This window comes from Poecilia reticulata, chromosome 2 (assembly GCF_904066995.2).
Source record: "Poecilia reticulata chromosome 2, P_reticulata-male-v2, whole genome shotgun sequence".
NCBI lineage: Eukaryota > Metazoa > Chordata > Actinopteri > Cyprinodontiformes > Poeciliidae > Poecilia > Poecilia reticulata.
Window position 1 is genome coordinate 24,414,537 of NC_088831.1, and position 16,186 is coordinate 24,430,722.

A 16,186-nucleotide genomic window follows, 5' to 3' on the forward strand; every position below is an offset into this window, starting at 1 on the left:
AGTAAATGATGGCGCTTTCATGCAAAAATACACATTTAAAAGTTCAAAGTTGGCTTTTGGGAAAAAAAGATAAACCTTGGGATGAGGCATTACAGAAGTTTCCATTTCCTCATAGTTTCAAGAACCTCAAAAGTTTCCATCCCATGCTGCACCTCAAGGTTTTTGGTTCCTTTAATGAGATACAAGAATAAAACACTTACATATTTCTCTGGTTGTATGAAGTGTAAAAGTGGCACAGTGCCGCTGTGCATTGCCTGTCAGCTGGCTGAAAGAAGGTCCAGTCATTTATTTATTTATTTTTTACTGACAAAAAGGACAAATTTTGCTGCTTTAAAAATAGTTCTGGCCACAAAAAACCCAGATAGTAATGCTGTGTAACTATATCCTCCCCACTATCACAATTTTTTTTTAGGTAACATTTAGTTAAACTAGAATAATTAGCAGGATGTCTGTTAGGCAGCCAAATGCAGGCAAGCTAGCTAAGAGCAAAAGTATTTAACCTTTTCTTTCCTAACTTTTTCGTATTAGATGCTAGAGAAAATGATGGAGAACCAGAAGCACAGTGTTATTATTATTCTTGATGTGTTTACTGTCTAAGCAGCAGTTTAAACCAGTTTTTCTACTTGAACTAAAAGTAATTAGGATCATTACATTTCTGTATTTAGTATTTGTCGTAATTCAACGTTAGCCGTGAAAATCAGCATTCTGGGTAAACAGTTTCTCAAGACTTTTTCTTTCTTTCTTTTTTTTTTGTAAAAACTCGACGAAAAATCATCCCGTTCCACCGCAGCTCGAAGAACCCTGTAAACCAATTACCTCACATCGGTTTGTATGCATATCACTTGAAAAATTTCTGACAAAAAGCCAAATAGCTCAGAGAATTTTGCATGCATCTGCTCACGCCAAAGGCTGCTGTTCCTCCTGAGTAGACTAAATGAATATTGACATCACACTTTAAATAATCATTCACATTTCCACCGCGATCCCCCCAAATACGCTGCAGAATAGCAAATTGTGACACGGTTGTCCGACATCAATCAAAATGAACCGGCTATGATTGATATAGTGAGAGCGGGATTATAGACGCACGTATGCCTGGCACACTGCAGAGATCATAAAGCACTGGTTTGTCATTGTGGTAGTTCCGGGGTTCTGGTGTATCGAACGTGACTCAAATCTTTATTCATGAGGCTGGTTTCAAACAGCAGGGACTGATATAGTGTTAAAGCTCCTCCAGGCCCGGTGAGTCTCAGGAGGGTCCTGCAACTCTTCTTGCCAACACCGGCGAGGAAATCAAAGATGCAGAGCAAAAAAAAAAAAAGAAAAAAGAAAACAAGATATGTACCTATTACTGTTATAACTCATACACACAATGCCGTATATCACCTGCTCTCCTCTTACATGGGCTGTTTGCAGTTGATATGCGGGTTTGCCTTACGTTTCTGACGCAGAACAAAGCCGCGTCGGCGTTTATCATCGCTAAGCTGTCACGTCTCAGTGATGGGACTCGACGCAGCTATTAGCAATGCATTTGAGAGGAGACGCGAGTAAAGGGAGAGGTGGGAATCGTACACGTGGCTCTAATAGATGCAAACACAGTGGGGGGAAAAAAACAAAAAAAAAACAACACATGCGAGCCGGAGCCTGGACGGCCTCTTTTCTCATCCGCAGCCCAGATGGTGAGAGTCACTCTGAGCCGCTGACATGGAGGTGCATATAATTTAAAGCCTTGTTTGCATCTTAAAATACATCAGTACCATATTGACGTACAGTATACATCATGTCAGCCTGGGCCCTCTCGTTTGCAATGGACCCTGGCTTGCTGTTCCATATGCATAAGCAAGGCAAGACGAAGGGGTTGGTGGTGGGGGTGGGGGTGTGGGTGGCGTCTGGGGGTGGGGGTGGACGGGGGGCTGGACGCCATCGCCTCATAAGAAGGTGATACTTCTTCACATAATGAATGTGGCCTCTGCCCAGCCTGAAGGTCAGCCTTCATTTGTGTATAATGGGCAAGAGTCAACTGTTTTCCAAATGAGACGTATGCAGAACAGACTGCCGAGTAAATATTGAAATCACCTCTGGGCTGTTTGTGTGATAAATTCCCCCCACAAATCAGGTGCCGCGCATGGGGGAGTACCGCAGTGGAGCTCGCTGACGCTCTCTAACTTGTGAGAAGAGCCACAGTTTATGGCTGACACAGTCAGGCCTGTCCTCCGAGGTGGACCAGATTGACTGCAGGAGCCATCGTGAAATGAAGAAAAGGGAAATAGGTGCATTTAGGAGAACCAAGGGTGTGGCGATACATCCAGTTCTCAAACCAATAAGATACTGACAATACTGGGCTCACAAGAACGAGATGAAATTCTGCAGTTATCTTTGGGAACTAACAATTCCTCTCATTAAATTGGTCTCTACACACATCTATGCCGAAAAATCAGACATGTCCCTTGCAGATTTAGATGTGAAATAATTTATATTCAACCAAACAGACACATGAAACTTAGCTCTTCTCTATAGTTATTCTCACCACTCAAAGTGAATGACGCTGTACTGCCACATTCACCCAATGGTGCTCAGACACACAGAAACATTCGATCATTCAAGGAATCGTTTGCTTGCATGACAACAATCAAACTGACCAGCCTTTTGAAGGTTTTCACTTGTGTTTTGAAGATTTACGTTTAGTGAATACATGATGTGGTAATCAGATTAAAGTCAGGAGTTTAATCTGATTAATGTTTAATCTGAAGAAACGGTGGTCAAATGAAAAGATTATATTGAACCTAAATTGTCCAGGGTTATGGATAATTTTAAGCTCAACTATAAATTGTTAAAGCAATAAACCACTGTTGTAAAGAATCTCAGGTGACTGTCGAGTAGTCCAGCCCAGTTTTTAAGCTCATCTTATGGAAAAAAGGGTCTGAAAATAGTTCCTAGAAATCATTAAAAATGCTCCCTTTTTCTGTTTTCACAAATACAATAAGGGTTCTGTTATGTTATTCAGTGCAGAACAGAAAGTGTGGAATATTCCTGCAGTTTTACCCTAATAAAACATACAGAAGCAATTGCCAACTTAAGAGACTGGGTGTTAATGCTAGAATGCTTTCTAGGTGTGTGAGATGAGTGGCTACACAATATTTGGTTGGAAGGAGCAAGCTGTTTTTTTTATTTTTTTATCTGTAATCAGTTTTTAATATTTCAGTTCAATCCAAAAATAAAAATGTTTGTCTGATTCTGAGGTGGCCCTAATGTCAAAACGCATCTTTATGCTTTCACAAAAAGTGTAAAGGTCTCCTAGGAAGCAAAGAGTGTTTTCAAGAATCTCTGCTCAGTTTACAGTTTGGTCTGAGCATTTTAGATTTTGAACTAGAAGAAATCATACAGAGTTTGGACTGATTTTAAAAGAAACTTGTAAATGGCCTGTTAGTTTAGTGCAGACAGGTTAGCATAATGTTGTTAGCAGCTGGCGGCTAGCCAGTCAAGTTTTTTTTGTACATCACACACATCAGCAACATAATACAGTAACCAAATAACTGCATTCTCACAATGCTAATAATTCATTTGTATCTCTTCTATCTTTTTTTTCTGTCAATTCATTATTACTTTCTTTCTTACTTGCTGCTTAAGGCATGTGGGGCTCGTAATATTATCTTAGACTTATTTCACCAGACAAAGTCAAATGTTGACAACAACCAAATAGAGATTCATAATGCAGACTTCACTTTGATGGGAAATATTGTACTGTGAGATCCTGTAGCACACATAAAGGGAGGGTGCTGATCAAACGTGTAAATCAAAAGCCAATAAATTGATTTGTACTACTGTGAAATGAACTGGGTGATCACTTTTTCCCTTTTTCCACTTGTCATTTAGCCACAACCCTCGCCCTGCCTTTGACAGAGTGACACAATCCATGAATGGAAATCTTTGTTTTAAGGATTGTTTAATTTCATCAGATCGATTGTCACATCCACATAATGTGGAGGTGGTGTTGGGGGGGGGGAGACGACGGTGCCCACCAACAGGTCTATTAGCCACCAGAAGCCTGAACGTCAACAAGGCCAGTCCCGCCCGGTGCTAATCTGCATTCATTACTATGCAAACAAAACAATCCGGCATCATATATTCTTTCAAAGTCACCTTTAGATTCAGACACTTTTCTGATACCAGAGCACAGAGGAGGGAGAATCCTCCGGAGCGCAAAACAAACAGCGCATCATGTAGAGAGAGCCACACCAAAAAAAAAAAAAAAAAAGGGTTTCAAACAAACAGAGAATAGCATGGCACTGTCACATGGGGAGCACAAAACAGCAAATAAGGGAGACAAGGTCTGATGGTAGCCCTTGGAGCAGCTGTCATATTAAATAATAATGAAGGATCTATTAATATGCAAAGGAAGCAGCAGCCGACTGGCTTAACGCTGTCATGCCTCTGCATATTGTCAGAATCTTCATCATTAATTAACATGCTAGCTGCCCCATACCTGCGCCAATGTCAGAACATTCTTACAACAAACACCCCAATGCCTGTGCCCTCCGCAACTAACTCGGATAATTAAATTAAAATCAGATTAACTTCATGTCGGTTCCCCCACAAAAAAAGAAAAGAAAGAAAAACAACTTTCTCTAACACTTGATAAAATAATAACAACCAAAGCTTATCTGTAGCTTAACAGTTTTTTTTTTTTTACTGTTAAAGTAAAAAAACAAAACAATGGAAACGGGATTTATTTATCGGGGCATAAAAAGGAATTGAGACACTCTGTGTCAACGAGCACGGCCGCCTAATTTTATGCATGGTCTGGCGAAGGCGATGACAAACCGGGGACGGGAACGACGCCGCTCTTAGGTACACTAAACCACTTGAACTGTGCGATCCGCATCATGACGAATTTAGTATCAATTACAGGGTGGGCTAACCTTACGACAGGCGGCGGGACTGAAAGAGGAGGGGCAGCGACACAAAGAAGTGACAGTAAATTACCTGCTGCACGCTGGAAACTATTTTAAACCTGATCGGAGCGCTGGCGGATTATGATCCGCTCAGCAGCTCAAAGTGACATGCTAATTGTGCGCTGGGAACGTATAAATATTAGAATGTGGCTCATCTTACGACAGTAGCTCTCTGTACTCGGTATCAAGCAATAGAGAACATCTAATGGTATTGCTTTAGTAAGGTACAGTTTCATATTTTCAAACACATTTTAGTACCAGATATAGATAACTTGAGTAAATACACAAGATAGATAAAGTCAGTTTTCCCATGATGCTTTCCTTTGCTATCAAGTTTTTGTGATGACTGGCAGTGAGTCTTGTTCTGACTGACATCAGAGTGGAAAAATTTGTCATTGGAGACTTACTTCAGTTAAGTCACTCTGGGAGGCAGGTTAGGATGATTTCTCACTTAAGGTCACTCTACAATATCTAATTGGGATTTACGTCTGGACTTCGACTAGGCCACTACAGGCCTTCATTTTGTTTTGTTTTTTATTCTCTCTGTAGGTCTCTGGAGTCCTCTAGCCTCAGAAATGGCTTTACAACCCCTTTTCCAAACTGACAGATGTCCGTTGGATGTTTCAGCCTACTGAAACATCCAACATCCTGTTGTGAGACAGGTTTTCTTTAGATGTTTTTTTTTATTATTATTATTATACATGACAAAATCAGATCTAGATGTAGCTAAGCCTGATTAGTTAGACCCCAAAAACTAAAATGTTGTTGATTACAGTTAATTCATAGTTTAACCAGGATGGGAGTTTAGTTTCTCACATACGGTCAGATTGGTTTAGGTAAATGTATTTTTATCCTAAATGTTTATCCTCATTGTTTAAAAACCACATTTGTGTTAACTCTGGTGTTTGTCTTGTGTCTAAATGACTTTCTTGTAAGTGCATCAAAAAGGTAACAACAGGAAAAATCTGCAAGGGAGCAAATACTTTTTTTTTCAGGACATTGTAGGTGACATTCATTTCTCTAATGGTAAATGCAGTGCTCTTGCCTTATTCAAAAGGCTGAAGCCATATCTGGGACATAAATGAATTACACTGAAGTTGCTGCTTAAGTAGAGGCCAGAGTGTGAGTGGAACCCCATCCACCCTCCCTCTTCACTCAAAAGGAGATGTCATCTCAGTGTGGTGTCAGTCCACAGCAAATAATCCGATTTGGGGGGGTGAGCAAGGGGGGCGGAGGGGGGCAATCTGCCTGTAATGCATCAGCAACTGGAAAGGTTCCAGCGCACCCGCCTCGCCGCCCCCAAACCCTGTGGGCCACGAGCGCGAGCGTTGGAGGGCTCGCGGCGTGTGCGAGTCGCGTGGTTTTGGACACATGCGAAAGTGCTTCCTTAAGTAGAGATCCAAAGAAAATGAAGCTGGTGTCAAGGACAGAGATACATATGCTAACAATATGTTGCACATCGCCTCTCGCAGATCCCAGCGACTGCAGGGACGACATATTTCCGCGGCTCGCGCGTTGATGCTAATCCGGTGTGATTTGAATAAGTGTCCGACGCTTGGAGAGAAAGTTATCTTCAAACAGTTAGCATGGAGTAATCTCAGCAAATTAAGCACTACTACTTCAACGGCTTTTATGAATCAAGTCATAAAGTAAAACCTTTTGCTTTATTTGAGCTACGTTCAGAAGCATGTCGATGACGATTAGCTTGAAAAGCACACCGACTGTATGTGCTGGTTTTTGATCTGGCTTTCTTTCTGTGACAGGGAAGAAATTACATTTATCTGTGAGCCAGACTGAATAATGCTAATTATCTTTCTGTTGTTATAGAGTCTTGAACAATCGCCAAAGCTTCGGCCTACATTTCATTTCTATGTGTGGACGCAAGCACAGAAAAGATAAAAAATAAATGTGACACAAGAGTAGAATGTAACTACGCCAGCAGCCACATTTATTGGCACGATTGTTTTCCCTTTTTCTGCTCTCGGAGATACAGCCAATGAGTGACAAAGAAAATTAAATGTGCTTCTGGATTGGCTGATTTGCCAATTCCACCTAGTAGGGTATGGCGCTAGTTGCCTGGGTGCTAGTTAGCCAAGATGCGATATGAAAATGTTACGTTCCACTGAAAGAGCCATGAATAGATGAATCTGCAAATACTGAACCAACAATTGGTATTCCACTGTATTTGTTATGACAGGATTTTCCCCCTGCTGGATAAATATACTCATATCAAAGGTCGTTTTATTCTCAAATGTTCTAAGTGAGATTACGTTCCTCCAACAAAAGACAAATCTATTCTAAAGCTGTTTGTATACCTTTGGGTTTTGATAAGTATAAACGGAGCTGTGTTTACAAAACTCTCTCGTTATCGTGAGTGAAAACGTTTGGACGCAACATGATAACCAACGACTACTTACAATATGCTATGTGCCAGTTACTTATTGGCACATAGCTTATTGAAGCTTATTGTCTAAATGTATAGATAAACAAAAGTTTATCTTAAAAACCTGGAACTTCTTAGGAGCTTTTGATAGCATCATCAGAAACAATACTTTTATTATTATTATTATTATTATTATTCATTAAAAACGATTAAAAAGTGCTGGGAAATTTCTGTCACACCCCAGCAGGGAAGCTTCAGGGAAGTTATGAGAAGAACCTCAGTTACTTCATCTGTGCCCCCTGAATACCCCGACTAAATGTCAAGATCACAGAGTCCCTCTGGACCTAAAGGGGAAGATATCAAAAGGCTCCTTTTGTTGCTTCATGTTCTACTAAATAACCCGTCTTTCTCATCACTGTCCGTCTGTCTGTCTCGTGTTTTTTTTTTTTTTGCTTCGGCCTTTAAGTTCGCCTTTCATTGTGCGGGCCACCTCACCCCGCTCTCTAAGTTCAAAGCCGCAGCCACGGCTGTGAGACTCTGCTGTATTTGAACACATGGATTAGCTGCAGCTTATTATTTGCCCTACAGATGCTTTCGCCACACCGGAGAATAAGGGAAAAAGTATCTCCCGACAAAGCTGTTGTTGCGAATGCAAATCTGTTGGCAAAAGGTTATCAGGAATAAATAAAAAACTCTGCTGCGGTGGTTTGATCTGCCACAGTTTTCTACTTGGCTAAAACACACGACATGTGCCGCACACCAAGAAGGCACAGCAAAAGTTGCCTTGGACAGCACAGTATCATTAAAGACATATCAGGAAGGACAGGAAAATATGCAAATCAGAGCACTTAGAGCCACCAACATCAAAGCGCCCACAAACGAAGCCAGCCACAAATAGAACAAAAGCATTAGTTGCAATAAGACTTGGCCTCGGGGCGAAGCTGGGGCACAAACGCTTGTTGTTGATTCTTGTGGCGATAAGGCTTGCTTTAGCATCACCACTGCCTATGTACATATACCAGTGGAGTGGATTTAATCGCACTAATTAGAATGCACTCAAGGCAAAATGCAACATCTACTGGAATAATCTGAGAGAAAAGATCTCCAGTCCAATTTATTCTCCTGCTGTTGGTTTCCGGAGGGGAGGGTTGAGCGGAGGATCTGTTTTTGGTAAAACGAGTGAGCGGCTGGTGTCTGGTGGTTGGGTGCATGTGTCACTTTGGACTGGTTGCCATTTTGAGGACAAGCTGCAGGGAGGCCACTCATAGGGAGGCAGTATGTGTGTGTGTGTAATAAAAAAGAAAGAGAACGAGAAGTCACCCAGATAGAGAGAAGCAGAGCCTTAGCAACAGCAGCATACAGCTGGATATGGTGCTGGTTAGCAGTATGAGGGTTTCAGTAAGCTCTGGTTTCAAATCCACTAAAATTATCCATAATATTGTTCCTACAATTTAAAGTAATTTAAGCAAAATGAGCTTGGGTGTTCTTGCTTTAACAATTCAGCACAGAATAGCTGGTGCCTGCCTGCTGACACCGTTTGTCAGCTGGCTGAAAGGAGCTTCCAATTATTTTTTTTCCTCTAGCTTGAACAAAGTTGGAAATAAGGACGTGGCAAGAAGGACACTACAGGACGACCACCGAAGCAGAAAACCTGACTAATTAAATTTCCTCATTTAGGCTTGTGTTGATCTATGTGGAGCAGATTTTTTATTTTTATGTAGCAAACACATTTGCTTGGAAACTACTACCGAATTTAGCACGTCTTTACATTAAGTCTATGAATAAAAAATAAATAAAAAATTAAAAAAATGCCACATATATGGGCAATGAGCATCAAGACATTAAAATGTTTTAAAAAGTTTCCAAACTACAGAGACAGTGACCAGAGTCTCTCTTTTTTTTATGCTGCAAAAATTGAGACCCACATGTTGCTGTGCACTGCCACTCAGCTGGCTGAACGAAGGCAACTGCGCCTTTCATTTACTCATGAGAGACGTTAGAACCGTTTCCGGTAACAGAAATCAATCACATCTTGTTATATTTTTTAGTTTATATTTTTTTTTTCTTGTAAACAGAATGACACTGCAATGCCATGCTATTTTTAACCCAATATGCCACGAGAATTTCATCATATTTTAACACTACCTGACCACAAACCTGCAAACGAACCTCCTGACTAATTACCCAGTTAATATCAACTCAGTATATAATTTTTTGGTAGTGATAACTCATTTTCTGCACAATAAGCACTTGATAACTACAAAATGTTGTGCTGTTGTTTTTTTTCCCCCACATGTTTTGCAAAAGATATATGAATCGAAATAAAAATAGCATCAAATATGATGCCAAAAGGCTGCATGGTGGTCCAGTTGTTAGCACTGAAACCTCGCAGTAAGAAGGTTTGAATCCCACCTGGAGGCCTTTCTGCATGGAGTTTGAATATAATATAGGTTATGATCACTAAAATAGCACTTAGGAGTGTGTGTGTGTGTGTTGATTATGAGTTTAACACCACATAATCAATACTTTGGGTTATTCTTTGCAGTAAAAAACAGGTACGAGTAGAATAACTGTCGTTTTTCGAATATAAATAAAACCAATTACATCGTGTTTTGTGCTCAGTTTTTATTCAAGCGGCGTAGGGTTTTGATTTCGAAACAGCGGTGTTTTAACTCCGAGTCATAATCTCGGCCCGCATATGGGAGCAGCAGAGATCCGAACCGTACCTGTGGGAGGGATCATGCCAGGGGACATGAGTCCAGGCACCGAGTGGGGCATGATGTGGGGGTTCTCCGGCGACGTCACGCTCTGGGTCCTCTTTGGAGGCCGTCCGGGTCTGGAGCTGCAGACAGAGGAGAGAAAAGTTCAACTTGTGAGACGAGGGGGGCAGAAGAGGTGGTGGTGGTGGTGGGGGTGGTGGTGCTAGTGTTAACATTTGCAGCTTACCAGAATGCAATTCCATTCCAAAGAGCTAACATGTACTGTAAATAAATTTCTTTTCAAGGACAGTTGCTTTCTGCAGCTCGACATAATAGACTTCCATAACTAATTAGATTACACGCTGAATTCATTTCCTTTATTGAAGATCAACCACTTTTTGATGCATAATTCATAACCTGCACCTCGTTACCTGTTCCCCCGTATTAATATCCCCACACTATTTGAATTGCCTCGTTTGCATATGCTAAAACCCAGCGCTCGGCCCTCGGCCTGGAAATTACATGTTAACTTGTTATAATTATTGCAGTCAGGCCACTATTGATTTATGAGACTTTTAAAAACCAAATATGTGTAGTTCTGGTAATGAATGATATTTTAAGGTTCTTCAGGAAATTAAAAGGCAATGGCTGCCTTAGGAAATGTTCTGCTTGCTTGATTTAATGCGTGCCTTAGCTGGAAGGTGGTGTGACAGAGTGATTCAGACCTGTTGGACGGTTCTGATGGGGGAGTTTTATTACACCAAACGAGGGGCACAGATCCAGCCGTGATAAATGACTGTGCCACCTCGCTGTGGAGAAGAAAAAGGCCTTCAAAGCAGATACACCCTTGACTTTCTTCACATCTTACTCATTCACTTATTAATACAGCTTCGAGTTTCAATCAATACCTACTTTGCAGGCTTATAGTTGCAAAGAAAAGCCTACAGGGTAAAGGAAAAAAAAAAAAAACACACACACACATGCACAACGGGGCCATGTGAGGGACCGAGATCCTGTAGAGGCATATTCTTTATGAAGCACTGGCTGTGCGTCTCAGCTGAAGATGAATTATGGTGACTTGACACAGGTGACATATTGGCTTCATACATTATTTCGCATAGTAGTCCATTTCAAGCTTTTGCGAGATACAAAGTTCCGTCTTAAATGACTTGAGTCTATCTTTAAAACACAATATGATCTCTGTAGCATGCTGTAAATAGCCAAAGTGGTCAAACAAGAAGACAAAGGGTTTTTGTTTTGTTTTTATTTAGCCAAGCAAACACGTGAATTTCAACTTTTACATGCCAGAACTATACATTTAGTTTTCTTCAGTTGTAAAAAATATTTTACCTGGATAGGATTTTTTTAAAGTGAAATGGCGCATCAAAGTGCAACCAAGGTGCCTTTTTTTGTGGCTCTCAACTGTAGTCATAAAAAAATGCTAAAAATTGATTAGTGCAAAATTAAAATCTTCTTTTAATGGAAAATGTCAGCCACAACACACGAACAGGTATTTGTCTCGCGTTAGTCAGGCTTTTAGCTTTCTCTTTCATTTCATGATTAACAAAACCACGTCAGTCCAGTAACCGGGATGAACCCATAATTCACCCTCAGCTAATGTAACTACTTACAAATCTGCTTTTAATTAATTTACTACACTTGCCTAAAAGTAGCAACTGTCATCAACGAAACAGTGACCAAAATCCTGTCCTGATGAAAATAGACAATTTCTTCTTCTATTTTTTTTTTTTTTCTAAGCCCATAAGAATTGCAAACGGCCTGTGTTAGTTGGGCCAACATGCAAAATTAATTCTTTCTTTATTTAAATTTTTCATTTGCAGAGTTTCTGTTAAGTTAATTTGCTGTGCCCTTCAGCCACCACAAGGGTGGGCTGAGTCCTCAGCAGCCCCTCATCCCATGTTAACACAACTATTTACATGTTTTGTGGCTTATCTGTCCAGTGACGATTGCTGGAAACTTTAACACATCTGCTCTGATAATAACCGACCCAGCAGATGTGTTCGTCTGTCAGAATTGCTCCTCCGCCCTGCCCTCTTTTTTATTTATAGACCATCCAAAAGTCGAACTCAAATCACAAGTCCCCCCCTGCCCCCCCCCCCCCCCCCACACACAATCAAAGAAATACAAGTTGGGTTTTCCAGTCCAACAAAAACGAGCTCCTCTTATCTAACTGTAAAGTGTTATTCCAGACTTTATCAGCCAGTACAATATATGAGGCTGTTTGTGTTACAGTACATTTCCCTACATTTCCCAAAGGCGGTATCTGAAGACAGACGCAGTGGCTTTAGCAGCAGCCTTAGTGGTTGAATTTATTCAGCCATGTCTTGTGAGGTTTATTTACCTCACCAGTGCTAATAGAGTGCACTCACGCTGTCTGTCTGAATATGCTGACTCTTTCATATACACTCTGGCTCTGGAGGTTTTAGGGCTAAAAGCAGACTTTCACCCAACTGTGTCCCCCTTTTGGAGGGGAAACACAAGAGACAGAAAGAAGTATCAAGAGTATGACAGTAAAGGGAGGAGGGCAGCTGGGGAGGGCAGAAGGGAGGAGAAGGGGAGAAAGAGAAATGAGCAGTCGTTCACCCAGCGAAGGTCTGGAAACGGTATTCCTATTCCTATAGAAGCAGCTCTTTGATCTTATGAGAGGGCAAAATCGCAGACAGTTTTGCTGTCATCGCTTTCACTTGTACTCTGGCTGAATTATTTATAAAAGAACTCAATAGAGGGTATAGGAGGAGCAAAACTCTTTTTCACTAACAATACTAAAGGCAAAAAGAAAAAAAACGCTCTCAAATGGACAAAAAGAAATGTCACATCAACCTTAGATCATGTCAAAGCTCCGTCACAAAGCCCCAGTTAAGTACACCTAATGTTTAGGTAGTCTGCCAGAGAATATGTCCGTGTGTTTAAAGGGGGATAGCATTTCAACCACTCTCTCCAAACAAATAACACTGGCCGGCCATGAAAGCAATACAGAAACTGAAACGCTTTGAACTGAGGAACCTCCGAGCAACAGGAAGGGCTCTCAGGAATAATATCACTGTCTCCTTTCCTTACGGTTGAGTGGGCGTCTGTATTTGCAGAAATAGCAAACAATTTGTTGAAGAAGGGGGACAGAATAATACTCACTGATTTGTTTAATATTTCGGTCTTTCAGTCTCGCAGTTCTGTGCGATGTTCCTTAACATTTTTTGACAATAAAAGTTAGGACATTTGAACATGTCTTATTTATATATATGCTTTCGGGTTTTTTTTTTTAGCTGAGACAAACTTTTGATGTGAGACTGGTGCTAGTTTGCTTTGCTTTAGATTATAAATCTGATCAAGAAAAATCCTGTACGGTGTTCTTCAAGGCTCCATACTCGGGTCACTTTTATTCTATATTTACATGCTCACTCAAGCTCAGGGTAATATCTTAAAATAATATGCCAATGAGACTAAACTTTATATCTGCAGTATATAAATTGGTGTCAACATATGACCACAGTCCTTTCTAGCTGCAAAATCAGTGTTTCCAATGTAAATGAATGGAAGAGGACACATTTTTTGCCAGATAAAAGCAGATAAAATGGTTGTGATTAGAGGTTAGAGAAAAGGGACGAACTACACTTAATGAAGCTAAAAAAAAAATACTAGATAGCATGAAGAAAACCAAATATACTTTATGTTCTATTCAACATTCTTTTAAAAATAAGAGAATTCTGACACTGCTAACTAGCAGTGCTTCTAAAATGCTGCTGCCAGAGTCCTGACCAAGATCAGGATCAAACCAGTCCTTATCGTTCTGGACTGGCTTCCTGTTGGCGAAAAGATAGATTTTTAAATCTTATTAATAGTCTGTAAGGTACTGAATTAAAATGGGCTTAAATACAAATAGTTGCTTCACTCACAAGCGAGCTATTCTGTCAAAGTTCTCAAAAGCAAAGCAAAATCAGCGTGGGCATTTAGCATTTATGCTCCCCAGCTCTGTAACAATATTTACAGACCTAACCCCCCCAAAAACAACTTAGATGTGAAGAAACTCTTGGTGCCAGGAGTAAAATCCTTACGGTTTCATGAAGTCATATAATTTTATCTGTTCATTTTTGTTTTATTTTAGCTATTTCTCTATAACAAATGCCTAAACGCTATTGTTATTCTTTGAATGTATTTTTTTCTTTTTTCTGTAAAACACTACGTTAACTCACGTGTGAATTGTGCTAAAAATAAATAACAGCAGCCTTGCTTTAGGCTGCCTTAAATCACGCAATTCACTGTCCAAAAACACCACAACTACAGCTACGCAAGCTAACGCCTGAAGAGATGGTGGACAGTGGGAGCCATCCAGGCTAATGTGCTGGGGTCCAGAGAGGAACTCAACCTGGCCTAAAACAAAACAGCCAGGCTATTTATCAAGCAGCAGATGCTGATTCCTTAAATAGCCTGGCACAGAAACTGCTCCAAACTAGGCCATTATTGCAGAAACAAAGATAGCACAACTGGATTTATCACTGGGATTTTGGTTCATTTCCTTTCAGCTGCTTTATTTTCTAATCTTTTTAGCTCGTCTTAAAACGTTTCACCAAAAGAAAAAAAAAAACTGTCTATATTTCACTTTGGGCTTGTTCAAACAATAATATTTCTGTTCCGGGGGATCAGTCACGGAAGAATTTCATTTCATCTTTTATTTATATTTGTACTAAAGACATTTGGGCCCCTCATATCTCTGGCTTCAATTAGGGAAACAAAATAGGCCCCCGCCAGCTTTGAGCCGGGGCCACAAATATGTTACACATCCATTCTCTGCCTTTCTTGTTTTGCTGCTATGGTGAAAGGAAAATAGCGGTGAACTTTCCCTGAACCAGACTTCCTTTAATGGCCCCGGCCGTGTGTTGACCCAGCAGAGTCGGCTGGAACCTGATACTATCCAGCTCACTACGCCCGCACGGGCAATCAGATTACACGGGGCCCAACAATACACTCCACACGTGTCCAATTTCAAGCGCTACAATGCAATAAAAGCGCAATAATTGAATTCACGTTCTCGCCCCCGTTTACAGGAAGCCGACACAATGTGATGGGCATAACAAGAGAGGGTGATAACGCATTAGACATCGGGATAGTTCTGATCGTGCGGCGGGATTCTGATGACTCACTTTCGGTCGTCTTTTTTGTTGTTTTTTACCCCCCCCCGACGACGGAAGTAGCGACTGAGCTCTTATTACCCAGAACGCCGTTAATGCAGTGATTATGATCTGTTATAAATCAATTGAAACCACAAAAGTAATGTTAAGCCCAAGTGAGCACACTCCCTTAGTGGATTTGGTTACACAGAAAGAAAGAGGGGGGAAAAAAAAAATCATCTGCTCTTCCCATCTTGGGATATCTTCAGGAATTCAGCCCGATAATGTCCTCTGTGGCTCCGGCTTGCGGAGAAAGAGCATAATATTATTTCCCGGTGGTTATGATTGAGCCATTAACCTTTTATCTCGGTCTTTTGTTTGACGTTTCTAAAAAGGTAAGGATGGAGATATTTATTCCATTTCCGCCCAGCTGGCCAAAACAAGCGGGTGAATCATTCGTCTGGGGCGTGGGTAAACAAAGGGCCTCCTTAGGTCTCTGCCAATCAGGCCTTATAAAATATTAACCCAATGTCATTGCCCTTTTAAAAATCTCTCACCTAGAATTCCCTAATTGTTCCCTTTTTCTTTATCTCTGCGGTGCAGAGAGTAAATAAATTAACAAAATAGCTTTTAACGCCCCGGGTAACCTTTTAACTGAAGGATTATCTGGGGTTTATTTTTCATTTCTCTCGCCGCGATAGCCGAGCATGCCCCATTGATTGGTTTGCTGGGGTGGTGACCAGCCATGAAAACAAGGTCTTATTGATAAAACAAAGCAGCTTCTTACCTTTTAAGTGCCAGGTCAGGCAGAATTTCAGCTACTCCCCCAGCCCCCCCATTTCCCCATGCGTCCCTCCACGCCACCACCTCCCCTCCTTGCACCTTCCAAGACCATCAGGGGTCTGAATATGCTGAGCTGATGGTTTCTTCTTCTTCTTCTTCTTTTTTTTTTTTTTTTTGCTCCAATCAAATAGTTTAAAAATATGCACACATCTCCCCCAAGAGGTTAACTATGTTTGTTGAAAGATG

At 40.9% G+C, this 16,186-nt stretch overlaps 1 protein-coding gene across 3 annotated transcripts in view; it reads right to left on the minus strand.

The window, feature by feature from the left end:
* Window positions 1-16,186, minus strand: part of dachd (dachshund d) — a 135,473-nt gene that overhangs the window by 52,951 nt on the left and 66,336 nt on the right. For all 3 annotated transcript variants that reach the window (XM_081601214.1, XM_081601195.1, XM_081601204.1), the window contains exon 2: window positions 10,062-10,177. In XM_081601214.1, coding sequence (XP_081457340.1) covers window positions 10,062-10,177 — 116 coding nt within the window. The remainder of the gene's footprint in view (window positions 1-10,061; window positions 10,178-16,186) is intronic.